The sequence below is a fragment of the Coregonus clupeaformis genome, chromosome 19 (assembly GCF_020615455.1).
Source record: "Coregonus clupeaformis isolate EN_2021a chromosome 19, ASM2061545v1, whole genome shotgun sequence".
Lineage (NCBI taxonomy): Eukaryota > Metazoa > Chordata > Actinopteri > Salmoniformes > Salmonidae > Coregonus > Coregonus clupeaformis.
The window spans coordinates 52,761,860-52,789,600 of NC_059210.1; the positions used below are offsets into that span (position 1 = coordinate 52,761,860).

Consider the following 27,741-nt stretch of genomic DNA (forward strand, 5'->3'; position numbering starts at 1 on the left):
ACTTTCTGATGGCACTGTATGTATATTATGCATTTTATTTGTATTGTTTCCTGTTTGGACCCCAGGAAGAGTAGCCACTGCCTCGACAGCAGCTGGGGGTCCAAATAAATACTAAATAATTATGTTCCGGCCCCCTGACCATCCGCTCTGACAAAAGTTGCCTACCTCTGCCCTAAAATAAGCAGCAGTTGGGGTTTTGGCATAAAGGAAATAAGCCTTTCCAGAGGTACTACCCTCTATTGACCTACCAGAGCTACTTCAAGCAGAAAGCAGTTCACCAAAATGCTGCACTCTGACCATAGACCGTAGCTTTTGACCTTATGGAATCAAAATGTAAGACGAACTTGTAAGAATAACTTGAAACAAAGGACCTTTTCACATTGAGGTTGACGTCATGCTAATGATAGAAAGCTGATGACTAATGGATCCCGTTAACAGAGATTAGCTTTAAGATCAAGTTTTTATTAATAATATAGATCCTTATTTGGCTGGTAGCAGTTGATTAAAACATGATACAAAGAAAAATATTGAATATCCATTTGACACATTTTCACACTCTTCATGCCCCCTAATAAAATAATAAATTCCTTTTAACTTTAGAAAGTTCATACTGTACAAATTAAGAATCAACACAGAAACGAATCATGCAAAATGTCTATTCTGGGTACTTCCACTCGAGAGTCCTCCTGGGTCCTCCTTGGCATGGTCCCAGATCAGTTTGTGCTCTTGCCTACTCCATTACTGTTATTGTCAAGCCCAACATGACGAGTTGGCAAGATAGCAGAAACAGACTGGCACCTAGGCTAGGTCCTCTTACTTTGCTGGTTCCTCTGATGGCGATGTCTGGTGGTGGCTATCCTATCTGTCCTATCTGTCCCCTGTGGTGGAGTTGACGTACTCAGGGGCATTGTCGTCCGTCATGGGGAACACCCAGGTGTTGCCGTTGGTGGGGCCGCAACAGGTGGAGCTGCAAGTGGGGTTACAGGTGGCTGTGAGTCGGCGCAGGTACTCTGCGTGGACAGGCTTGTGGCTTTGCAGCACCCGGATGGCCTCGTCGATCTTGAACCACTTCCGTTTCCTACCTGAAAGAGGTACAGCAGAGAGAGAGCAAGAGAGGTCAGAGGGCTGTATTAACCTCTTAAACTGACGCCCTCTGGTGGCAATTCTAAACGACGCATATTATTGTATACTACCCTCATAAAGTACATTTCAGTATCAAAACTATCAACCTACAAACACATGCTTAGTGCTGTGTGGGTAAAAATCATATTTTACCCACACACACACAGCAACGTGCCATGCTTTCATTTTCCATCTTACAGGAATGATACAGAGTGCCTTCAGAAAGTATTCACACCCCTTAACTTTTTACACATTTTGTTGTGTTACAAAGTGGGATTAAAATGTATTTAATTGTCATTTTTTGTCAACAATCTACACAAAATTTGAAATTGTATTTATGGAAAGTAAAACACTAATAAATCTTGATTAGATAAGTATTCAACCCCCTGAGTCAATACATGTTCGAATCACGTTGGGCAGTGTTTACAGCTGAGAGTCTTTCTTGGTAATTCTCTAAGTGCTTTGCACACCTGGATTTTACAATATTTGCCGAATATTCTTTACAAAAATTATTCAAGTTCTGTCAAGTTGGTTGTTGATCATTGCTAGACAGCCATTTTCAAGTCTTGCCATAGTTTTTCAAGCCCATTTAAGGCAAAACTGTAACTAGGCCACTCAGGAACATTCAAGGTAGTCTTGGTAAGCAACTCCAGTGTATATTTGGCCTTGAGTTTTAGGTTATTGTCCTGCTGAAAGGTGAATTTGTCTCCTAGTGTCTGTTGGAAAGCAGACTGAACTAAGTTTTCCTCTAGGATTTTGCCTGTGCTTAGTTCCGTTCCATTTCTTTTCATCCTAAAAACTCCCTAGTCCTTGCAGATGACAAGCATACCCATAACATGATGCTGCCACCACCATGCTTGAAAATATGAAGAGTGGTACTCAGTAATGTGTTGTGTTGGATTTGCACACAGAGTGAGCAAATGTTATGTGACTTGTTAAGCACATTTTTGCTCCTGAGCTTATTTAGACTTGCCATAACAAAAGAGTTGAATACTTATTGACTCAAGACATTTCAGCTTTAAATGTGTTATTAATTTGTAAACATTTCTAAAAACCCAATTCCACATTGTGTGTAGATCAGTGACTCAACATCTCAATGTAATCACTTTTAAATTCAGGGTTTAACACAACAAAATCTGGAAAGAGTCAAGGGGTGTGAATAATTTCTGAAGGCATATGAGGAGAAAGCTGAAGTCTCTACCTATCCATTGATGTAAATATATCCCCTGTCTGATTCCCAGTTCATCCACGAGATAGCAATAGGAGATCACATGATGTCTCTTGGCCACTTGAAACCAGTTGCGTCTGGTTTGGGTAGTGAGTCACTGTGCCAAAATGGCTGAATGGATTTTCATGCCTGACATCTTAAAATGACCTTAACAATCAGGGCTTTCAAGTTATGGAGTTTGCGTTTTTGAAATAAGACACAGACAGGTGAGGAAACTTTAAACGTATTTTTCCATTCACTTTTCCTTTTGTAAACAATGAGCTAGATCAATGGTGCATGTGGAGGATGTATACAAGGATGTTCTTATGACATTGCCAGCAGTAAGATTTGAGTTCGATTTCTAAAAAGGACTGTAGCTTTCAAATGATGTCGCCGGATCCTGTACCGGGTCCAAAACAACCACTCAGAGTTTAGCAGGTTAACAGAGTAATATGATCCAAAATATTCATCCCCCTTGCCGTTTTTCCTATTTTGTTGCATTACAACCTGTAATTTAAATTGATTTTTATTTGGATTTCAGGTAATGGACATACACAAAATAGTCCAAATTGGTGAAGTGAAATGAAAAAAATAACTTGTTTCAAAAAATTCTAAAAAATAAATAACGGAAAAGTGGTGCGTGCATATGTATTCACCCCCTTTGCTATGAAGCCCCTAAATAAGATCTGGTGCAACCAATTACCTTCAGAAGTCACATAATTAGTTAAATAAAGTCCACCTGTGTGCAATCTAAGTGTCACATGATATGTCAAATGATCTCAGTATATATACACCTGTTCTGAAAGGCCCCAGAGTCTGCAACACCACTAAGCAAGGGGCACCACCAAGCAAGCGGCACCATGAAGACCAAGGAGCTCTCCAAACAGGTCAGGGACAAAGTTGTGGAGAAGTACAGATCAGGGTTGGGTTATAAAAAAATATCAGAAACTTTGAACATCCCACGGAGCACCATTAATTCCATTCTTAAAAAATGGAAAGAATATGGCACCACAACAAACCTGCCAAGAGAGGGTCGCCCACCAAAACTCACGGACCAGGCAAGGAGGGCATTAATCAGAGGCAACAAAGAGACCAAAGATAACCCTGTATATATATTTTCTATTGTATTTTTGACTTTATGTTTTGTTTTACCCCATATGTAACTCTGTGTTGTTGTTTTTATCGCACTGCTTTAAATAAAATAAAAATAAAACCCTGAAGGAGCTGCAAAGCTCCACAGCGGAGATTGGAGTATCTGTCCATAGGATCACTTTAAGCCGTACACTCCACAGAGCTGGGCTTTACGGAAGAGTGGCCAGAAAAAAGCCATTGCATAAAGAAAAACATAAGCAAACACGTTTGGTGTTCGCCAAAAGGCATGTGGGAGACTCCCCAAACATATGGAAGAAGGTACTCTGGTCAGATGAGACTAAAATTGAGCTTTTTGGCCATCAAGGAAAACGCTGTCTGGCGCAAACCAACACCTCTCATCACCCCGAGAACACCATCCCCACAGTGAAGCATGGTGCTGGCAGCATCATGCTGTGGGGATGTTTTTCATCGGCAGAGACTGGGAAACTGGTCAGAATTGAAGGAATGATGGATGGCGCTAAATACAGGCAAATTCTTGAGGGAAACCTGTTTCAGTCTTCCAGAGATTTGAGACTGGGACGGAGGTTCACCTTCCAGCAGGACAATGACCCTAAGCATACTGCTAAAGCAACACTCGAGTGGTTTAAGGGGCAAACATTTAAATGTCTTGGAATGGCCTAGTCAACGCCCAGACCTCAATCCAATTGAGATTCTGTGGTATGATTTAAAGATTGCTGTACACCAGCGGAATCCATCCAACTTGAAGGAGCTGGAGCAGTTTTGCCTTGAAGAATGGGCAAAATTCCCAGTGGCTAGATGTGCCAAGCTTATAGAGACATACCACAAGAGACTTGCAGCTGTAATTGCTGGAAAAGGTTGCTCTACAAAGTATTGACTTTGGGGGGGGTGAATAGTTATCACGCTCAAGTTCTGTTTTTTTATCTTATTTCTTGTTTGTTTCACAAGAAAACATATTTTGCATCTTCAAAGTGGTAGGCATGTTGTGTAAATCAAATGATACAACCCCCCACAAAATCCATTTGAATTTCAGGTTGTAAGGCAACAAAATAGGAAAAATGCCAAGGAGGGTGAATACTTTTGCAAGCCACTGTATAAAACGATTCTCAGCTTTTGTACTAAGCCAACAATGACTTCTGTCATGTTGTTTGTTTTTCCCTGATTGCCTGAATGTATATTACATTGTATTAGGAACTAATCAAAACTATCCTTCAAGTAGGCCTTTGTTACTGTAACGGATGCCATGTGACATTCAGGAAGTGTTTTTACTTATCTGCTTTTGTTGGACTTCCAAATTAGCATATCAACATGGAAACACTGGCTAAACCTCTGTACGCCGCTACACATTGTCCCCACCCCTTCAAACCAACCAGCTCTGAAACACATTTTCAGCAACACCACTGAATGTGATACAACTGGACATTTCTGTCATTTCTCCTGTGGTGTTTATGAAGCTTCTCACCAAAACCTCGGTATAAAGAGTTCCCATAAAAAACTTCTGTCTGGTTACCTGTCAGTTAACCTTCTTTATACATCTCTTCAAAACCACTTTCTCCTGGCCTCCAAATGCTAGCCATATTTTATAATTCAAGTATTTTGTAAAAGGCATTCAAAGTGCCCTCTGACATTAAAATGGGTTACTGAGGGGGGAGTAGAGGTGTGTGTGTGTGTGTTGGGGGGGGGTGCACTAACCACTGAGGTACTCCGCGAGCGCTAGCCCTGGAGGAGAAGGTTAGTGTAACTTGTAAGACAAGCCCACAAATGTAGAGCCTGACCAAGCACAGTCCTGGGCCTTGTATAGGGCAAGAGAGGACGGAGGGAGGGGGCGACAGTGCGGGTAGTGACGAAGACTGGAAAACAACTGTGCACAGCAAATATGCATGCCCCTCGTGAACAGACCTGAATTCTATTTATATGGGTGAAGGGAATGAAAGATCAGCACTTTTTTCAGACCGGCTACAAATAGTTCACATTTTGAGTTACAGGGTCCCTTGTCAAACGTTATATTTTAAACACCGGCTACCGCATCCTAAACCAATAATGGTGATAATTTCTGGGATCTAGTCCACGTCTTAACATGTATAACGTGTCTAGTTAGCTAAGACAGTTTGGTGTTTTCTACTATACAATATTTACTTGACACTAATTTGCACAGATACCACATATTTTAGTTACAGAACATGGAAAATGTCTTCATGTAAATATTACACATATACAATAAATGTACAAGTAACTTACTCAAAACAGAATTTGGCCAATTTCATCTCATTATAATTTGATACACACTTTATGCAAACTAAGTATCAAAACATAAGTCGACATTAAATACTGTTTTTTCAAACCATTCTTCAAACGCAACCATTTTATTTTCACATCCAGCAATATGCTGACATTACTGAAGTTCAACAGGTGTTTGACATAGAAGTGATGATGGTGTGAAAACAACTGACAGAATTTTTTCAGTCAATATATCCAGCAGGTCAGAGGTCAGGTGGCTAGGGACGTATTACTGTAAACATGGACGTGTCCCTCGGCCAGTATCCCAAGTGACAACAGAGACCATCTGTCAGTCTGTCTGCTGTCTGTTTGGTCCTCTCTCATGTTTTACAAGCTGTCTCCTGCCAACTAAACTGAGGTCAGCATCTATACGAGTCATTTTAACTCCTTTCAATGCTGAGATTTACAATTTAGACTTTTGATTGATTGGAACATCTGTCAATAGTGCAGTCAGTAGATACAAAATCAATGATTATTTGGCACTTATAATTGTTTGTAATACATTAAAAGATAACAAAGACACATACAGAATTTGTTATGTACAGTAGCCACTTTAGGAACATGTCTCATCTGCTCCACTTTGATGTTCCACAGATCCACCCAGGAGAGAACAGTGATGTGCATGTGACCTATGCAAATCGCTCGTAAATAAAATTGATCAAATTCATGGTTCAGCAGCTTGAAATGCAAAGAACAGTCCTCAAAACTCATTTCACGGCCCTGACTGCTTAGGAGATCAAAAACGTTTTGTTTCGTGAGGCACAAGTGTGTTTGTGTGTTCCAATGTTTTGATATTAACATCACAGACTGGGAGAGTGAAAGGGGCCCGGGGTGTGAGAGAGATGTAGGTGTAGTAAGAAAAGGTTGTTTGTCTAAATTTCTCAGAAGTTCCCAGTTTCCCACCAATTGTGTCGGAGAGGAAATGCTTAGACGAAAGATGAGCATAAAGGTCTAAAGAGATGTGGGAAAATAGTGCTCCCTAACCAGATGTCTTCATGTACAGTAGAAGCCTACCGATGTTGACAGAATCCTCCCAGTCCTCCAAGGTCTCTGTCACAGTCAGGACATAGACGTATGTCCTGTGTTTCCTGTCCTGGTTGTGCTACAGGGACAGACAAACAGACAGACTGCTTCATATCATAATAATACCTTTATACAGTGTTTCTGTATTGCATGCAGGGCTTTAGAATTATGTGGTGTGGTGTGGTGTGGTGTGTGGTATTCTCAGCTGGGACCCCATTTTTTGGCCTGAATTTCAACCGACCCCACCCCAGCCCAAATCTAATGACACAACCTTAAAATCCATAAATGTCTATTTACATCAACAAATAACCTTCAATTCATTACATTTGTCTCTCGTATCAAAAATAACCAATAAATACATTTACTCAATAAAATACATTTACTAAATCTGTACTCTACATTTTCTGTTCCCTAAATATAATTTTTTATGTGGCGACCCCACTGCAATTCCCCCACGGGGTCGCGACCACAACTTTGAATATCACTGGTCTAAGGTATGAGGAAGTAGGGCTTAATAATAATGTTGTAATGAGAGCAATGTTTAGATATGATTTGATACATGCTATGTAATATACAGTGCTATGCTACAGTGTGCTATGACATGATGATTGACGGTTTGTGAGGCTTACCTCAAAAACCCCCAGTAGCCTGCCAAGTTTTCCCTTTACACCAGCCTGGACAGTGACACACACAGACAGATTACAACAAAGGACAGTCAGCTAGTGTATAAACACCAGTATAAAACCAATACATTCCCACATCCTACATTACAAGACAGAATCACTTTTAAAAGTTGTTAGAGCGGATATCATGTAGTGCACAGAGAGCTCTACTCTTCTGTTAAATCAACTTCAGCAAGACAATTATTTTCAGGAAACAGAATCAAATTCTACTAAATGTAATTGTAGCAGATGGAGATCTGTGAAACGGATTCCTCAGCCTGAAGTGTCCCCACATGCGCTGCTGAATAGCTAGCTAGTACGACTGGGTAAGACGCTTCAGGAGGGCAGTCACATGCGTTTGCGAGACAGAGGTCCTGAGTTCGAGCCTCGGTATGAGCTGAATCAGGGGGAAGTGGTCCTCTCTAAGCAAGCAGTGTGACATCCTTTACAATGGTGCCGTGACCTGGATCTGCAGTTTTGCTCAGCTCAACACTGGGGTCGCTGTGGAGTGAGATTGGGGGTAAATGTAGCAGATGGGAATCTGTGAAACTCACCCCTCTGCCTGAAGTGTCCCTACTTGCACTATCGAATAGCTAGCTTTTCAGTGGTGCTGCTGAGTAAGACATTTCATGAGGGCGGTCATGTGTTTGCGAGGCAGAGGTCCTGGGTTCGAGCCTCGGTAAGAGCAGAATCAGGGAGAAGTGGTACTTACTAAGCAAGGGGCGTGAGATGTTTTACATTTCACTGTTGTATTTGGCGCATGTGGAAAATAAAATTTGATTTGATTTGAAATAGCCTACATTTATTTAATTGATGATAGATAACTAACACATCACAGATTATAACAAATAAAAAGGAATCCATGTATCGTGATATTCACAAGCAAGGAATGTGCTCTTAAAGAATGTGCTTGTTTGGTAAGGCAGATATGTTTGACGTCAAACAATGACAATAGGTTTGACAGTACCCTACCCTCACCCCCTGCAAAAGCCGGATGGGAACATCGACTGACTGTGGGATATTTTCATGCCGGGACAGAATTCCAGCAGACTAGCCAAAGGGGAATACCATGTCTCTGCTCCCATACAACTCAGTCTCAGCATTGCCCATGATGAGGACTGCATGTACAGTGCATTCGGAAAGTATTCAGACCCCTTGACTTTTTCCACATTTTGTTACGTTACAGCCTTATTCTAAAATTGCTTAAATCGTTTTTTTATCCTCATCAATCTACACACAATACCCCATAATGACAAAGCAAAAACAGGTTTTTAGAAATAAAAACTGAAATATTCTATTTACATAAGTATTCAGACCCTTTACTCAGTACTTTGTTGAAGCACCTTTGTCAGCGATTACTGCTTAGAGTCTTCTTGGGTATGACGCTAAAAGCTTGGCACACCTGTATTTGGGGAGTTTCTCCCATTCTTCTCCGCAGATCCTCTCAAGCTCTGTCAGGTTGGATGGGCCACTCAAGTACATTCAGAGACTTGTCCCGAAGCCACTCCTGCGTTGCCTTGGCTGTGTGCTTAGGATCATTGTCCTGTTGGAAGGTGAACCTTCGCCCCAGTCTGAGGTCCTGAGCGCTCTGGAGCAGGTTTTCATCAAGGATCTCTCTGTACTTTGCTCCATTCATCTTTCCCTCGATCCTGACTAGTCTCCCAGTCCCTGCCGCTGAAAAACATCCCCACAGCATGATGCTGCCACCACCATGCTTCACCGTAGGGATGGTGCCAGATTTCCTCCAGACGTGATGCTTGGCATTCAGGCCAAAGAGTTCAATCTTGGTTTCATCAGACCAGAGAATCTTATTTCTCATGGTCTGAGAACCTTTAGTTGCCTTTTGGCAAACTCCAAGCGGGCTGTCATGTGCCTTTTACTGAGGACTGGCTTCCGTCTGTCCACTCTACCATAAAGGCTTGATTGGTGGAGTGCTGCAGAGATGGTTGTCCTTCTGGAAGGTTCTCCCATCTCCACAGAGGAACTCTGGAGCTCTGTCAGAGTGACCATCGGGTTCTTGGTCACCACCCTGTCCAAGGCCCTTCTCCCGATTACTCAGTTTGGCTGGGCGGCCAGCTCTAGGAAGAGTCTTGGTGGTTCAAACTTCTTCCATTTAAGAATGATGGAGGCCATTGTGTTCTTGGGACCTTCAATGCTGCAGACATTTTTTGGTACCCTTCCCCAGATCTGTGCCTCGACACAATCCTGTCTCAGAGCTCTACGGACAATTCCTTCAACCTCATGGCTTGGTTTTTGCTCTGACATGCACTGTCAACTCTGGGACCTTATATAGACAGGTGTGTGTGCCTTTCCAAATCATGTCCAATGAATTGAATTTACCACAGGTGAACTCCAATCAATTTGTAGAAACACCTCAGAGATGATCAATGGAAACAGGATGCACCTGAGCTCAATTTCGAGTCTCATAGCAAAGGGTCTGAATACTTATGTAAATGAGGTATTTCTGTTTTACATGTTTTATAAATTTGCAAACATTTCTAAAAACCTATGTTCGCTTTGTCATTATGGGGTATTGTGTGTAGATTGATGAGGAAAATGTTTTATTTAATCAATTTTAGAATAAGGCTGTAACGTAACAAAATGTGGAAAAAGTCAAAGGTCTGAATACTTTCCGAATGCACTGTATACCCACTGATTTGGGTTTAGCCCATCTCAAGACAAGATCCCCAGGAGGACCTATGCCATCCTAGCATGTCTCATAGACTGAAGCGCTCAGCAGTTTGGTCAGCAATATAAAATCAAGGCCAAGAACTCCTGCTAATGAACATAGCTATAATGTTAGCATGGTTCCAGATCTGTTTGTGCTGTCTTGCCAACTACATTGCTGACATTGTCATTTGTCACGCCAAACAATGACACACCAGGGATGGAATTGGCAAGACAACACAAGATTGGTGACCAGGCTAATATACTGTATAAGCCTAATGTTGCTTGTCAAACCATTTGTGGTAAAAAGCAGATAACATGAAATGGCTGATGGGAAGCCGTGGAGCCATTTCAGAACTCATCATACTGTCCATGAGGATATCACACGGTCCACTAGGACAGTGGTTCCCAAACTTTTTCACTTGGGGACCCTCTTCCGTTATTGGGAAACAAAATCAATGTGCAAAAAAACCTAGCTAAAAAACATTAGCTGACATGGGTTAGTTGATCTGGACATTTCTGACAAGTTATAAATAGCTCTCTAAGGTCTGCAATGACTGACATGACAAGAGTAAAACTGCTGATACACTACCCAATTTGTGCATTCAGCCATTACAACTTCCAAGAGTAGGTTGAAAGCCTGGCTGAGTTCTGACCCCCCCCCCACACACACACAGTTTGGGAACCACTGCACTAAGATATAAAGGATTGTGATATATGCATGAGAAAAAATATTAAAAGATTCTTGTGACCCGGCCACTGACTGTTTTGGGAGAGCCTGTTAACACCTGACAGCATTCCAGGACTGTTCACATGATCCTGGGAGAGAGACATAATTCAGGTTGAAGTTCCTGCACCTCTCCTGGGACCCCCTGACTGGGGCCAGGTTACCAGGACCACAGGGTCGTATGACAAACACAGGCACCTACTAACACACTTCAGCTCTATGATGGGTTAATCCCAATATGTTTTTTTTTTCATTTTTGGGGGGGGTTGTAAAATATTAATAAGTAAGTAAATTGCATATGGTTGACATACAAAGACAATACTTGTAGGTAAAAGCTCATCACCATTTTTGACAAACATGGGCTCAACAGGGTTGAATGTCTTATATTTTAATTTAACCTACATATTTAGCCACCACATGGATATATGTCATAAAACTGTGTGGCAATAATCCTACACTCATGCACAAATTAAACCTCCATTACACTTCCGTTACGTGGTTCTTTGGAGTGGATGTGTTGAACTTGACAGAAGGGTATTACAGTGGGAGGACCATTTGAGTTATTAGCTCCCAACAGCCTGTGTTGGTGTGCGACTCATTTAACCCTATTCAGGGACATGTCTCTCTCAGGAGGAGGAAGATGTGGGTAACTGGACACTGCCTCTAAATGTCACCGCTCAATTCCTCACAGCTGTCAACACATGACTCCCTGGGGCAGAACACGGCAGAACACACACTGAGTCCATCCACTCCAGTCCAAACTAACAGTGAACAAGCACTGTCACTCCTTTCACTAAACCAGGGATCATCAACTAGATTCAGCCACAGGACAATGTTTTCTTGAGGGGATGGTCAGTGAGCCAGAACATAATAAACAAATATTTGTAGTCTGCAAATTGATTGCAAGAAGCCCAAACAGATATAATATTTGACTAAAACGTAATCATTTCAAACCTTGCTTACATTTGTATACAATCACGTGTCCTGATTATGTGTGAAAATACTTAGGACATTTTGGAAATCTGTTCCCAACTTTTTTACAGTATTTTATGTCCAACCCCCCCCCCCCAAAAAAATTATATTATATATCCAGCTCTGGAAAAAATTAAGAGATCACTGCAAAAATATAACTTTCTCTGGTTTTACTATTTATAGGTATGTGTTTGGGTGAAATTAACATTTTTGTTTTATTCTATAAACTACTGACAACATTTCTCCCAATAAAAATATTGTAATTCCTCATGACAGGATCTTGATCTGGTGGTCCTCCATCCACACCTTGATTGACCTGGCTGTGTGGCATGGCGCATTGTCCTGCTGGAAAAACCAATCCTCAGATTTGGGGAACAATGTCAGAGCAAACGGAAGCAAGTTTTCTTCCAGGACAACCTTGTACGTGGCTTGAATCATGCGTCCTTCACAAAGACAAATCTGCCCGATTCCAGCCTTGCTGAAGCACCCCCAGATCATCACCGATCCTCCACCAAATTTCACAGTGGGTGCGAGACACTGTGGCTTGTAGGCCTCTCCAGGTCTCCGTCTAACCATTAGACGACCATGTGTTGGGCAAAGCTGAAAATTGGACTCATCAGAGAAGATGACCTTACTCCAGTCCTCTACAGTCCAATCCTTATGGTCTTTTGCAAACCTCAGCCTGGCTTTTCTTTGCTTCTCATTGATGAAGGGCTTTTTTCTTGCTTTGCACGACTTCAGCCGTGCCCCTAGGAGCCTGTTTCGAACCGTCCTCGCCGTGCACTTCACCCCAGCTGCTGTTTGCCATTCTTTTTGTAGGTCACTTGATGTCATCCTACGGTTGTTGAGTGACATTCGAATGAGTTGGCGGTCATCCCGGTCAGTAGAGAGTCGTTTTCGCCCTCTGCCGGTCTGTAGCTTTGTTGTCCCCAATGTCTGCTGCTTGACCTTGTTCTTATGAACCGCCGTCATTGAAATTTTAAGGATGGAAGCAGAGGGATACGCTCACTGTATCCCTCTGCCAGTAAAGCCAGAATTGAACCCTTATTTTCCTCACTCAAAACTTTCCTTTTCAACTCTTTTGGCATGGTAATTCTTTTTTGATTAATATTACTTTTGAGGTACTATTAGCACTGTTTTTGCCATCCAGCTGGTCCTATTGCAAGAGGATAGTGATGACCACAGCAGTGGTTTTTATACTTTTCCTTGTTAAATAAGATTTGGTTCAGGTGATCACCTAATCAGTACCTAATTCAGTAGAATGAGGTGTGCCTGTGTTGGAATTCAACAGACACTGGAATGGAATGGCTGTCATACATGTAGAGATGCTGATTTAAGAAATATTTGCAGTGGTCTCTTAATTTTTTCCAGAGCTGTATATATATATATAAAATAAAACAATTGCTGAGAAAACCTGGAGGGGTAAATAAAAACAGCCGCCAGTTGGGGAACCCTGCACTAAACCATTAGCTGAACTGGCTGTCTGTGCAGTGTACATCATGCTCAATCTAGAACATTTCGAAACTATGTATCCACTTCAAGTCTACAAATGCTACTAATTTATCAAGGAAACTGTCCCTCTAACTTACATTACAGATAGATGATTAGGATAATAACATTTCTATGGCGGGGTTCTCACCTCTTCATACACCTCTCTGACTGCAGCTCCACACGGCTCCTCCTCAGGCTCCATCCCTCCTCCTGGTACAATCCACTGGTCCGGGTGCCGACTGCTGCTCACCAGCAACACCTGCAAAGGGTAAAATAAACCAATAATACTCAAATAGTGCTTTGTGGGACGAATCCGGCCCGCAAACCTCTAGTTTCTGGTCCAGGCAGATACTTAACTACACTACCTCACAGTCCAACAAAGGATGCATGAATTGAGGGATACATTTGATGTGTGGGAGTTTAAACATATTCAGAAGGATATTCAATTGAGGAGTACAGTGAAATGTTGATAGAAAATGCTTCTTTATTATCATATATTAACCAAAACATTGATCAGCAGTACAGCCTTCAGCCGCACCTGCCAAGGTGAGGTGGGTCCGTGACGGGCAAAGCTGCCATTGGAAGAACCCCCAGCTCAGCTCTGTGCCAATCACCAGGTCAGGTCTATAAACATGGGGCAATTCCACGGTAACGGAATTATTACACTCAGATTTTTCACTTTAAAATGAATGCCAAACAAAAAAACATTGATATCAAATGTTAACAAACCAACTCTATTTACTAGGACTACTTTGAACACAGTAAATTTCACAAAACGTTTACTGGAATATGTGCAGATGCAAAGTTTGGTAACAGATTTACAGTAAAATCTCCCTCAGTTTTTTATGTGACCATGTTTTCCAAAAACATTTAAATATCTGCTCCGAATTAGGATACAAAAATGTCTGCAGAAATAATGGGGTGTCAGCTATGACATGACAACTTCAGTTTGAAAAAATCTCTTTTGGTTATTGAAATACAGTAAATTAAGTGGATTTACACCCCATAACAGAATTACGGTAACGGAATTACATCATGGGTCCCTGATCTGTACTACACAGAAATGCATAATTATGGATATGAATGTCATTCTCTTCAGATGTATCGTGAATAGGTACACAAGTGTAGAAATATGCAATATCATATTTTGCATATGGGTATTATTCTACACAATGGCTATTATTCTAATGAGCTCTGCCCCGAAACTAAACAAAATCTGAACCAATCATAGACGTCTATGTTTCACAAGTTTGGACATCACAGTACAGCACAGTAGAGTAAAGTACAGTACATCACAGTAGAGTAGAGTTCAGGACAGTAGAGTACAATATAGTACTCTATTATACTGAACTATATTTAACTGTACTGTACTGAACTATACTCTTCTTTACTTTTCTGTACTGTAATGTACTCCGTGCTTCACTGTACTGTACTGTCCAAATTTGTGAAACATAGACGTCTATGATTGGTTCAGATTTGGTCCGGTCACCAATCATGGACGTCTACGTTTGGGCCAAATCAAGGCCAGTCCGGACCAAAACTCAATGTCTGTGGATATTGAAATCAAGGATGACCAAATTTTAACTACTTTTCAATGTCCATGGACGTCTGGTGTCGGTCGGTGCGGATGCTGGTTACAGTAAATGGAAAAAGAGGGGCTCATGGGTAGGTTTCAGTAAGAGATAAGTAACATTAACGAGAGAGAGAGAGAGAGAGAGAGAGAGAGAGAGAGAGAGAGAGAGAGAGAGAGAGAGAGAGAGAGCTCTCTTCCAACGACAATGGCCCTTTTCATGGCTTGTGTCACCCCAGGCCGACAGAGGTCAGCACCTCCGCCTTCAAAGGGCCGCCGTCTGCAGGGTTCGTTATTGCAATGGGAACCCTCCCTACTGTACTGTAAGGGTGTGCACCCTATTCCCTATATCAGGGCTCTCCAACCCTGTCCCTAGAGATCTACCAACATTAACTAGAGAGAGAGAGAAATAAAAAAAACAGTTATGAGCTGAACATAACAGTATGCCAGTGGAAGGGAGGACAGTAGCAGGTGACCCAGCTGTGGTTTGTGGCTACTATAATTTCACATTGTAGCCAATTCAATTGCAGTAATTCCGTTTCATTTGTAGCCAATTCATTATTTTTTACCCTTATTTTACTAGAACACATTCTCATTTAAAGCAACGACCTGGGGAATAGTTACAGGGGCGAGTAGGGGGGATGAATGAGCCAATTGGAAGCTGGGGATGATTAGGTGGCCATGATGGCATGACGGTCAGATTGGGAATTTAGCCAGGACACCGGGGTTAACACCCCTACTCTAAAGATACGTGCCATGGGATCTTTAGTGACCACAGAGAGTCAGGACACCCGTTTAACGTCCCATCCGAAAGATGGAAATGTCCCGAATCACTGCCCTGGGGCATTTTGTTTTCAAGATATAGGACCTTCAAAAAGCAACTTGTAACCACATCATCATGATGAAGCGTTTTGCACTATATGATGCACTGCAAATGCACTGCATTTTGCATCATGATGATGTGGCAAGTTACAATTTGCTTTGACATGCAAAATATTTTGGGATGCATCAACAGTGAAAAAAATACCTAAATATAGTTTTTGAGTGGATTATTCCTTTAAGGGAAACATACCAACACGTCTATGTTTAAAAACTGACCAGAGACAAGAAGAGGGAGAGAGACAGAGTGCCCTGATTTGCTTTCATGGAGGACGAGCTTGAATTGTGAGGATGACCACACAATTTATTTTCATCGTGAGTCAAATCTATTGGTTGTCTACCCAAAGTTGCAAAGGAAATGTTATGATATATTTAATAAACACAAGAGACCAGAAAAATATGATAAGTGTGACGGTATAGCAGGAACAGCGGCATCTAGTTGTCAACCAGATTCACAGCGAATACATTACATAGTATGGAGAAGCAATACTCCAAACCGCAGCTTCATACTACTTGTCAAACATAAAGAACTGATACTAGCGGTTAAGAGCGCTGGGCCAGTAACCGAAAGATTGCTGGTTTGAATCTCCAAGCCATTCACAGCGAATACATTACATAGTATGGAGAAGCAATACTCCAAACCGCAGCTTCATACTACTTGTCAAACATAAAGAACTGATATTAGCGGTTAAGAGCGCTGGGCCAGTAACCCGAAAGATCGCTGGTTTGAATCTCCAAGCCGATGAAAACATCAGCTCTACTGACCGTTGTAGACCATTGTCCAGAACTAATTAATTACCAGTTAAACAATAAAATCAAGGACCCAGGACAGGAGCAGTTGCTAAAATTATTGTACTACCTGCACCAATATTTAGCAAAAAGTGGGGCTGGGCTGGGGAGATTCTCAAGAGGACTTGCTAATGATAATGCCTTGACCTCTACGATAATGTCGCTGAAAGTCACCCCAGAGTTGCACAAAATTGAGAATTAGTCATTTGGAAAATTACACCATTATGGTAAGAAATGCTGTAGATTGGCTATTGATAACCTTACACAGTTTAACATGACCTCGTCATTTCTATCCCTAGATAACCATAGAATAACTCACAATCAGAATTACTAGGAGTTATCGGGCGACCAAAATAGACCCAGTGAACCTTGGACAGATTAAATTATGAATTAGCAAACTATAAAATTACAACCTAAAGGATCACATGGAGTTGCTGTTTATAGAGCGGGATTATTGAAATAAATACTTATCGTGCAACAGGATGTGTGACACTACCTTTCAGAATTGGCCACAGAAACAGAGGTTTCACCCACACTAACTCTGTATAAACCCAGAGCCCAAGGTGTTTGTTGGAACATTGGCAGCAGCACTCTCACTCCCAACTCCAATGCTCTCTCTCTCTCTCTCTCTCTCTCTCTCTCTCCCTCTCTCCCTCCCTAACAGGCTTTGCAAAAGTACTGGCTCAGCAGTTGCCTTTCTGCATGAAAACCACAACAGCTTAGCAGAGCAGCTGAATGACCAGTCCTGATCCAATCCACACCAGTGTGAAGGCCTTGTTGTCATGAAGTTTCAGCAGTCACCGTTACATATGAGCCTGGCATCCACTGATTTCGCTATGTTTCACCGTTGTTTCACTTGAACTGAAACAATGGTGAGTGCAGCATTCAGCCTGGCTTAACCAAGCTACCTACTTATGGTAAAACAGCTCAATTTAGCAGGGCGATTTGATTTAATTAATTGCAAGGATTTTCATCATAGCCTTCTTCATTACTGAAATAAATTGTGGCTGTGACTGCTTTTCCTCCTGATAGTCAAATGGTATGCATCTTTGTTTACCACAAAACTATCTCTGTGTCTTTTAAAGAAGTGTAAAATCCATTCTGTGGATTCTAATGCACCCATCTCTGAATGAAAATGGCTCCTCAGATGCATGTTCTCAGAGAATACAGAGCTATGCAACTGAGGGGGAATTTCCTGTGTTCACACCTCTTCATTGTTTTACTGTGAGTAATAAATGTATACACTCTCTGTCACCCTGCCAACTTACAAACACGGTGCAGCTAAGGTCTCCTACAGTTAAAGGGATACTTGGGGATTTTGGCAATGAGGCCCTTTATCTACTTCCCCAGATGAACTAGTGGATACCATTTTTATGTATCTGTGTCCAGTATGAAGGAAGTTAGATGTAGTTTCAAGAGCCAATGCTAACAAGTGTTAGCACAATGACTGGAAGTCTACGGGTATCTGCTCCTTACAAGTAAGGAGAGTTAGTTTTAGAGAGAGAGAGAGAGAGAGAGAGAGAGAGAGAGAGAGAGAGAGAGAGAGAGAGAGAGAGAGAGAGAGAGAGAGGTGGGAAAGTGTCTGACAGAATCTGACAGGGGACAGCTTGTGCCACCGCAGTGTTTCTATAAATTGCAGCTGACAGGTTACTGGGTATTTAGCACATAGTGTAACACTCATCCCTCAGCCCCCCTGGCTCTCCCAATCACATGCAGGCCTGAAAGACAGGGTCTTGTCCCCAGGCAGAGCAGTCATGATCCAAGATGCCCCCTCTCTTACCACTTCAGTCCCATGTTAAGTCCTAAACAGTGTGTGTGTGTACTGCATACATACAGTACAGTACAGTACAGGCTACCTTTGACAGTTTTTTGTGGTGCCTCAGCAAAGAGATCACATTAACACGTGTGCCAACACTCACATGGTACCGACCCTGCACAATATAACCAAAACAGCTGAGGCCTAGAGGGACCAGTATTAAATAGCCAACACCACCCTGACTGACTGCAAATACGTGATTTCATAATGGGCCAGTATTTATAGACAGAGGTAGGCTATCATATCATATTTTGGAGGCAAGTGATTATAGCTTGTTACCAATGCAATGAAACAGGACAAACCGCATACCAGCTTCAGAATGCAATTACAGTAGGTAGGCTTATTTGTTCCTCAATGGTCTAAAAAGGTTGTAAAATATATGCCCAAATACAGTAGCATAAGTATAACCCTGTTTCCAAATGGGCACAGATGTTTTTGTTTATTAAAACCATGCCCTGAGAAAGCATAGCTTATTCATGTCAATTAAACTTATGTTGACAAAAAAAAAAGTATAGATGGCATCAAAGCATGCATTACTCTCTCTCTCTCTCTCTGTATCACTGGAAATGACATGACTGTGATAGATGTGGTAAAGAGGTCAATGGAACGCAGACCGTTGGGGATAGAAGGACGCCGGATTGGCGCCCATTCAACACATTTGATCGAACAAAGTGGATATTTGTTGAATCCGTCATGATTGTAACAGGCCCACAATGTGGTTACTAGTCCGATTTTGATATGTTTGGCTGTTTTCATTGCATAACATTTAGAAGTTGTGCCTTTTCAGGTTTAGAAGAAGTGACTGCTAAATGCTAACTCCCGTTCGTTTAAGCTGGTAGCCAGCATACAGAAATCGGTGGTGGTAGTCAAAGTCGTTTTTAACTGTAATGCAGTTGATTAGCTACAATGACATGAACATGTATTGGGGTTGGCATCCATACAAGCATTATGCTCCGATTTGTACCTCAAAATAGTGTGAAATACACATATAAACAAAGGCTTAAATGTAGGCTAATTTTGCTGGGGGGCAATGAGGAGATTCAGGATCTTTCCCCCACGCAAAGCCACGGAAAGTAGGGGTGTTGAGGGTGCTGCAGCACCCCCTGAAAAATCAGAATAAATAAAAAACAGCAGAAAAATACATATTCACAAAAGTAGTGCACTGGGCCTTTACTACTCCTGTATTAGCTGCCCATACAGTGTCTGCAGCGCAGGGAGAAATGTTGTCTTTTAAAACCTTCATTCAGCCAAGAAATCAGTTTTTACAGGCTCCTGACCAATTGTGCTATTTTGTGTGTTTTCTTGCGCTGATCTGAACTTTTTTGGTACATAATGTTTCCGCCATTGTTTCCTATGACCGAAAAGAGCTTCTGGACATCAGAACAGCAATCACTTACCTCGATTTGGATGTGATTTCTACTTCAATGAGTTGGCGGCGAAGGACATACTGCACATCTCAGACATGGCCCAAATCCCAGACACTCGAGGATATACCTGATGAGACTACGTCGGCAGGTGCATGAACCGCCTCTACCTTCCGTTCTATTAGTGTAATCCAGCGTTTCCCAAACTCGGTCCTCTGGACCCCAAGGGGTGCACGTTTTGGTTTTTGCCCTAGCACCTCACAACTAATTCAAATAAAATAAAAGCATTATGATGAGTTCATTATTTGAATAAGCTGTGTAGTGCTAGGGCAAAAACCAAAACATGCACCGCTTGAGGTCCTCAGAAAGGAGTTTAGGAAACACTGGAGTAAACTGGACGAGCTCCGTTTGAGACTAACCTATCAACGTGATCTGAAGAACTGCAATATCCTATGTTTCTCCAACTTGTAGCTAAACAAGGACTTTGAAAATATAAATCTAGCTGGTTTTTCTATCCATCGGCAGGTCAGAACGGCAGTGGCGGGTACACTCAAGGGGGGTGGTGTGTTTCTCTTTGTTTAATAAAAAGCATGAGCTGGCGCACACCCAGAGAAAATGATTTAGTGTAGAGGTGCTGACTAACGGGGAATAAACTGTAAGCTATATAAAACAAAGAGAGCCGCACACTGCATATGTATAACGTCCCAGTCATTTATTGGGTAAAAAAACAACGTTTCGGCATCACTGTGCCTTCTTCAGAAGAATGATGCCGAAACGTTGGTGTTTCTTTACCCAATAAATTACTGGGAGGTTATACATATGCAGTGTGCGGCTCTCTTTGTGTTTCTCTTTTATTTTTAATTTTAGGGGGTAGATCAGCTTTAATACTGCAGATAGATTGTAACTTCCATCAATGTAATTGTCTGCATCACTTCCAATCCCCCATATGTTTTTCCTCCCCAAATATACAGTTGAAGTCATAAGTTTACATACACCTTAGCCAAATAAATTTAAACTCCGTTTTCACAATTCCTGACATTTAGTCATAGTAAAAATTCCTTGTCTTATGTCAGTTAGGATCACCACTTTATTTTAAGAATGTGAAATGTCAGAATAATAGTAGAGAGAATGATTTATTTCAGCTTTTATTTATTTCATCACATTCCCAGTGGGTCAGAAGTTTACATACACTCAATTAGTATTTGGTAGCATTGCCTTTAAATTGTTTAACTTGGGTCAAACGTTTCGGGTAGCCTTCCACAAGCTTTTGGGATGGTGTTTTACGGCTTGCAAGCAACCCCCTTTTTCCTCCAAACATAACGATGGTCATTATGGCCAAACAGTTCTATTTTTGTTTCATCAGACCAGAGGACAATTCTCCAAAAAGTACGATATTTGTCCCCATGTGCAGTTGCAAACAGTTGTCTGGCTTTTTTATGGCGGTTTTGGAGCAGTGGCTTCTTCCTTGCTGAGCGGCCTTTCAGGTTATGTTGATATAGAACTTGTTTTACTGTGGATATAGATACTTTTATACCTGTTTCCTCCCCTCCAGCATCTTCACAAGGTCCTTTGCTGTTGTTCTGGGATTGATTTGCACTTTTCGCACCAAAGTACATTCATCTCTAGGAGACAGAACGCGTCTCCTTCCTGAGCGGTATGACGGCTGCGTGGTCCCATGGTGTTTATAATTGCGTACTATTGTTTGTACAGATGAACGTGGTACCTTCAGGCATTTGGAAATTGCTCCCAAGGATGAAGTAGACTTGTGGTCTACAATTTTTTTTCTGAGGTCTTGGCTGATTTATTTTGATTTTCCCATGATGTCAAGCAAAGAGACACTGAGTTTGAAGGTAGGCCTTGAAATACATCCACAGGTACACCTCCAGTTGACTCAACTGATGTCAATTAGCCTATCAGAAGCTTCTAAAGCCATTACATCATTTTCTGGAATTTTCCAAGCTGTTTAAAGGCACAGTCAACTTAGTGAATGTAAACTTCTGACCCACTGGAATTGTGATACAGTGAATTATAAGTGAAATAATCTGTCTGTAAACAATTGTTGGAAAAATTAGTTGTGTCATGCACAAAGTAGATAGACTATAGTTTGTTAACAAGAAATTTGTGGAGTGCTTGAAAAACAAGTTTTAATGACTCCAACCTAAGTGTATGTAAACTTCCGACTTCAACTGTATCTCTTAACACCATCCATATTGTCATTTAGCAGACGCTCTTATCCAGAGCGACTTACAGTTAGTGCATACACACACACATACACATGCACACACACACACACACACACACATATATATACACACATACATACATATATACACATACATCCATACACACACGTATCCTTTTTAAAATTATATTTCCCTTCATTACTTTCCAACCCCACCACTCCTTCCCCAATTGGAGTAAACTAGTGAACAACAACGCTTAGGACTCTACTTCCAGCCCATACATACTATATACATTTTATGGACACAGTCAAATTCTACAATAATTATATTTTGTTTGTTTTTACTCCTGAAGTTCCTTCGATCATTTTCATGATGTCCATCTGGTTTGCTTCTATAAGCCATATTTTTCTAACTGTGCTCTTTCACAAAAGCTCTCAACCTATAACCTATATACTTATTATGGACATAGTATGCTTTACATTAGTTATCTTGTTGTTATTAGTTGTTGTAATTAGTCCCATCCTTCAGCTCCATTCAACACCTCCCATCTATCTCTTAACACCATCCATATTGGACTTCTATTTGCCATTTATTTTTCAACTGTACTGTGATGTTTCACAAAAGTTCTGAACCCTTCTATTCTCATTGTTTCTACAGATTGTATATTGAAAATAATTGTTTTGCTAAAAGTATTATTTTATTATTGATCGATTGACTATGACTTTTCAGATCACCCAGTAGTGCTATCTGCAGGGTCAGCTCCAGGTAAATATTGCAATCCTTCAGCCATTCCTGGACCTGTGACCAAAAACAAGCTACAAATGGACAGTATCTTTGTGTTTCTCTTTGTTAACAACAGCTGGTGCACAATCTCTAATATTAAGGAAGTCTCGAGGTTCTGATCGCCTAAGTTAGAATACCTCATGATAAGCTGTAGACCATACTATTTACCAGGAGAGTTTATCAATATTTTTCATAGCTGTCTATTTACCACCACAAACCGATGCTGGCACTAAGACCGCACTCAACGAGCTGTATAGGGCCATAAGCAAACAAGAAAAGGCGCTCCTAGTGGCCGGTGATTTTAATGCATGAAAACTGAAATCCATTTTACCTCATTTCTACCAGCTGTCACCTGTGCAACTGGAGGCAAAAAAAAACTCTAGACCACCTTTACTCCACACACAGAGATGCATACAAAGCCCTCCCTCGCCTTTCTTTTGGCAAATCTGACCATAGCTCTATCCTCCTGATTCCTCCTTACAAGCAAAAACGAAAACAGGAAGTACCAGTGACACGCTCAATACGGAAGTGGTCCGATGAAGCGGATGCTAAGCTACAGGACTGTTTCGCTAGCACAGACTGGAATATGTTCTGGGATTCATCCGATTGCATTGAGGAGTTTACTACATCAGTCACCAGCTTCATTAATAAGTGCATCGACGACGTCGCCCCGACATTGACCGTACGTACATGTCCCAACCAGAAGCCATGGATTACAGGCAACATCCACACTGAGCTAAAGGCTAGAGCTGCCGCTTTCAAGGAGCGGGACACTAATCCGGACCCTTATTAGAAATCCCGCTACGCCCTCCGATGAACCATCAAACAGGCAAAGCGTCAATACAGGACTGAGATCGAATACTACTACACCGGCTCTGAAGCTCGTCAGATGTGTCAGGGCTTGCAAACTATCACGGATTACAAAGGGAAACCCAGCTGCGAGCTGCCCAATGACGTGAGCCTACCAGATGAGCTACAGTGCCTTCAGAAAGTATTCACATCCCTTGACTTTTTTTCAGATTTTGTTGTGGTACAGCCTGAATTTAAAATGGATTAAAATGAGATTTTATGTCACTTGCCTACACACAATACCCCATAATGTCAAAGTGGAATTATGTTTTTCGAAATGTTTTACTAATTAATGAAAAATGTAAAGCTGAAATGTCTTGAGTCAATAAGTATTCAACCTTTTTGTTATGGCAAGCCTTAATAAATTCAGGAGTAACAAGTCACATAATAAATTGCATGGTCTAACTGTGTGTAATAATAGTGTTGAACATGATTTTTGAATAACTACCTAATCTCTGTACTCTACACATACAATTATCTGTATGGTCCCTCAGTCAAGCAGTGAATTTCAAACACAGATTCAACCACATAGACCAAGGAGGTTTTCCAATGCCTCATAAAGAAGGGCATATTGGTAGATGGGTTAAAAAAAAGCAGACATTGAATACTCCCAGGGGTGTGAATACTTATGTAAATGAGATGTGTAGTTCATTTTCAATAAATGTGCAAGAATTTCTAAAAACATGTTTTCACCTTGCCATTATGTGGTATTGTGTGTAGATGGGTGTGGATTTTTTTAAATCAATTTTGAATTCAAGCTGTAACACAACAAATTGTGGAATAAATCAAGGGGTATATACTTTCTGAAGGCACTGTAAATGCCTTCTATGCTTGCTTCAAGGCAAGCAACACTGAACAATGCATGAGAACACTGTGTAGCTCAGTTGGTAGAGCATGGCGTTTGCAACGCCAGGGTTGTGGGTTCGATTCCCACGGGGGGGCCAGAATGAAAATGTATGCACTCACTAACTGTAAGTCGCTCTGGATAAGAGCGTCTGCTAAATGACTAAAATGTAAATGTAAACACCTCCCTCTGCAACTGGATCCTGGAATTCCTGACGAGCCGCCCCCAGGTGGTGAGGGTAGGCAACAACACATCCGCCACGCTGACTCTCAACATGGGTGCCCCTCAGGGGTGCGTGCTTAGTTCCCTCCTGTACTCCCTGTTCACCCAGGACTGCGTGGCCACGCACAACTCCAACACCATCATTAAGTTTGCCGATGACACGACTGTGGTAGGCCGGATCACCGCAGACGATGAGACAGCCTATAGGGGGGTGGTCAGAGACCTGGCAGTGTGGTGCCAGGACAACAACCTCTCCCTCAACGTCATCAAGACAAAGGAGCTGATTGTGGACTATAGAAAACGGAGGGCTGAGCAACCCCCATTCACATCAACGGGGCTGTAGTGGAGCGGGTCGAGAGCTTCAAGTTCCTCAGTGTCCACATCACTAAGAACCTATCATGGTCCAAACACTCCAACACAGTCGTGAAAAGAGGGCACGACAACGCCTCTTCCCCCTCAGGAGGCTGAAAAGATTTGGCATGGGCCCTCAGATCCTCAAAATGGTATAGAGCTGCACCATTGAGAGCATCTTGACTGGCTGCATCACCGCTTGGTATGGCAACTGCTTAGCATCCGACCGTAAGGCAGTGTTGCCAACTCCTCAGTAAGGAAAGTAGCTATTGGCTGTCCTAAAAGTCGCTAAATGACGTCATCACCTAATTTGCATAATTGGCCATGTGCATGTAATTGTGATGAACGCTGTAGGAGAGAGGAATAACGTCGTGGGAGAGACAAAAAGTGAGTAAAAAACACCCTACATTTACATCCCGCCCTGAATGTAAGCCAGGGCGGGATCAGCCAGCGGCGGCTTCCCGCATGCACGATTCATTTGCAGTCTGGACGCGGAGGGGTGAACATCTCCTGCTCTGACTGCAGCTGGGAGGGACTGCTGCGCGAGGACTGGGCCGCCTGTGAGTGCTTTGGGATGGGGGTGGGACCCACGGCAGCACACGCTGCTCGTTGAGAAGAGTAAGAACGATATGTGCTTTCACGTCAGAGTCTCCAAAAGTCTCCAATAACACCAGAAAAAGTCGCTAGATTTGTCGCTAGTCGCTTTTTTGAAAATGTGTCGCTAGAGGGGTCTGAAAACTCGCTAAATATAGCGACAAAGTCGCTAAGTTGGCAACACTGCCATAAGGTGCTACAGAGCGTAGCATACAACCTAGTACATCACTGGGGCCGAGCTCCCTGCCATCCAGGACCTGTATACCAGGCGGTGTCAGAAGAAGGCACTAAAAATTGTAAAAGACTCCATCCACCCAAGTCATAGACTGTTCTCTCTGCTATCATACGGCAAGCGGTACCAGAGCGCCAAGTCTGGGAACAAAAGGCTCCTGTACAGCTTCTACCCCCAAGCCATAAGACCGCTGAACAGTTAATCAAATGGCTACCCAGACTATTGCATTGACCCCCTTTGTTTGTTGCACTGACTCTATGCACACTCACGGGACTCTACCCACACATACTACAACACACAAAACACACACTCTCCATATATGCTGCTGCTATTCAGTTTATTATCTATCCTGATTGTCTAGTCACTTTTACCCCTATTATCTCAACTCTAAACTACCTCGTGGTGCGCATTGACTCGGTACCCCTTGTATAGAGCCTCGTTATTATTTTATTGTGTTACTATTTCCTGCATTGTTGGGAAAGGGCTCGTAAGTAAGCATTTCACCGTAGTCTACACCTGTTGTATTCGGCGCATGTGACAAATAAAATGTGATTTGACTTAGGAATTTGTCACAGAGGTAGACAAAATCCATTATATGTTAAGTTTTCTACTGAAGGTTTTCTAGGGATTTCAATACAAGAGCTGGAAGATAAAGAGACTGTTATAGGAACTTGTCATTTGAAATGGGTTAAATAGGCCATGTGTTCTTGTGATGAGTCAGTAATGTGAATATCTATCCCATGTTAATGGTCAGAAAACCAATGATCTCGAGTCTCGGCCTGGGACTCCCTAAAAGCACGCCACTTAGATACAAGTTACTTTTTGTAAGAAGGTTAGGAGAGCATTTTCGCATACCGTAACTTTTCCTAACCTTCTACGTTAATTATCCTAACCGGCTTACGTTCTAAAGCGCTACAAAAAGTCGTAGATGTCTCGAAGTGCCGTGATTTTAGGGAGTCCCATCCATACCTCGTCCTCTTTTTCATTCTTGAAGCATAAACATGCCGCTCGTCTCTTGAAACCTTCACCATCATACGTCCTCGTCTGGTTGGGCTTAATCTTCATCATATATTTCCAATATTCTGCAATCTTCGTGCTCCAAGGAAATACGAAAGGTGGTGTGTATGGGGATCTAACCAGATCAAGTCAAGTGCCTTTACTAGGCCAAGAGAGCAGCAAGAAACCACGCACACAATATCTCCAAATAAATCTTCAGGCAATCCAATTTAAACGTTATTCATCCACAAGCATAGCATATCCCGGAGTGCTGATGATTCTGCCTAACATGCTGACTGGCTGGTTGCGGCTCTCTACACACATATTCCCTACGCCAAACCCCTGTGGTCCGCGAGCACCGCAAATTGCTGACCTCCCTACTGCGCCGTGGCCACCTATCAGCGCCATGCTACGATTAGATGTGGTTAATTCCATGTAACAATGTGATGACTCAGAATTGTCACTTTAAAGTATCAAACAAAAACCAAAGGTTGCAAAGTCGTTATTGTGCATAGTTATGGTTTGTTTATCTTTGCAATCATTGTTTTTTGTCCTGAATACATTTTAATGTGACAAATCTGAGCCTAAGCATCACTTACCATGGAATTGTCCATTTCAATAACTAGGCGTTTCTCAAGCTGAAATGTAACGCACTCAGCTGTCAGTCTAGTTAAGGTAACTACGGTTAACTGTAGGTCTACTTCAAAGTTTAAAATCTAGCATAACTGGTTCTTCTTGGGCAAGTCAATTTCCCCATTTTGAGGTCCATAAGATAACAACACTGTACTCCTGCCTTCGAAGCGCCGAGACTGAATGCAGTGTTCACCACCAATTCATTTTACATTGTAGCCAGCTCAGTCAAATCTGCAACACTGTAACAAAAACTAGTATAAACCTTAACGTTACAATGCTGTCCCCTAGTGGTAAATCGAATAATGAGCCACCTTCCCTGTTACACAATAATTCGAAGCGTCCCTGCTGTTTTGGAGGTTATATGTAGAGAAAAATGTT

At 41.9% G+C, this 27,741-nt stretch overlaps 1 protein-coding gene and 1 long non-coding RNA gene across 3 annotated transcripts; one reads left to right on the forward strand and one right to left on the reverse strand.

Annotated features, from left to right (window-relative positions):
- On the reverse strand, window positions 1-27,567 carry LOC121532250 (diphosphoinositol polyphosphate phosphohydrolase 3-beta). 2 transcript variants are annotated; one of them, XM_041838083.2, is made up of 5 exons: window positions 27,330-27,567; window positions 13,407-13,517; window positions 7,369-7,413; window positions 6,731-6,818; window positions 1-1,082 (listed from the first exon to the last, which is right to left on the reverse strand). In XM_041838083.2, the coding sequence occupies exons 1-5, from the start codon at window positions 27,342-27,344 to the stop codon at window positions 868-870; spliced, it is 474 nt and encodes a 157-aa protein (XP_041694017.1). In that variant the 5' UTR covers window positions 27,345-27,567; the 3' UTR covers window positions 1-867. The 2 variants fall into 2 exon arrangements, with proteins under 2 accessions (XP_041694017.1, XP_041694016.1); XM_041838082.2 differs by lacking the exon at window positions 27,330-27,567 and adding an exon at window positions 26,704-27,315.
- On the forward strand, window positions 13,463-17,440 carry LOC121532252. The gene is made up of 3 exons (XR_005994266.1): window positions 13,463-13,526; window positions 13,779-13,875; window positions 17,161-17,440. It is a non-coding gene; the product is annotated as an uncharacterized LOC121532252 (long non-coding RNA).
- Window positions 27,568-27,741: the final 174 nt, after the last annotated feature.

Excerpts from the sequence above, each read along its gene's own strand:
- LOC121532250 (XM_041838082.2), bottom strand. The coding sequence starts at position 26,802 with ATGATGAAGATTAAGCCCAACCAGACGAGGACGTATGATGGTGAAGGT. Across the intron at positions 7,414-13,406 it reads TCAGAGAGGTGTATGAAGAG|GCTGGTGTAAAGGGAAAACT; the intron begins GTGAGAACCCCG and ends GTCACTGTCCAG. Across the intron at positions 1,083-6,730 it reads GGAGGATTCTGTCAACATCG|GTAGGAAACGGAAGTGGTTC; the intron begins GTAGGCTTCTAC and ends TACCTCTTTCAG.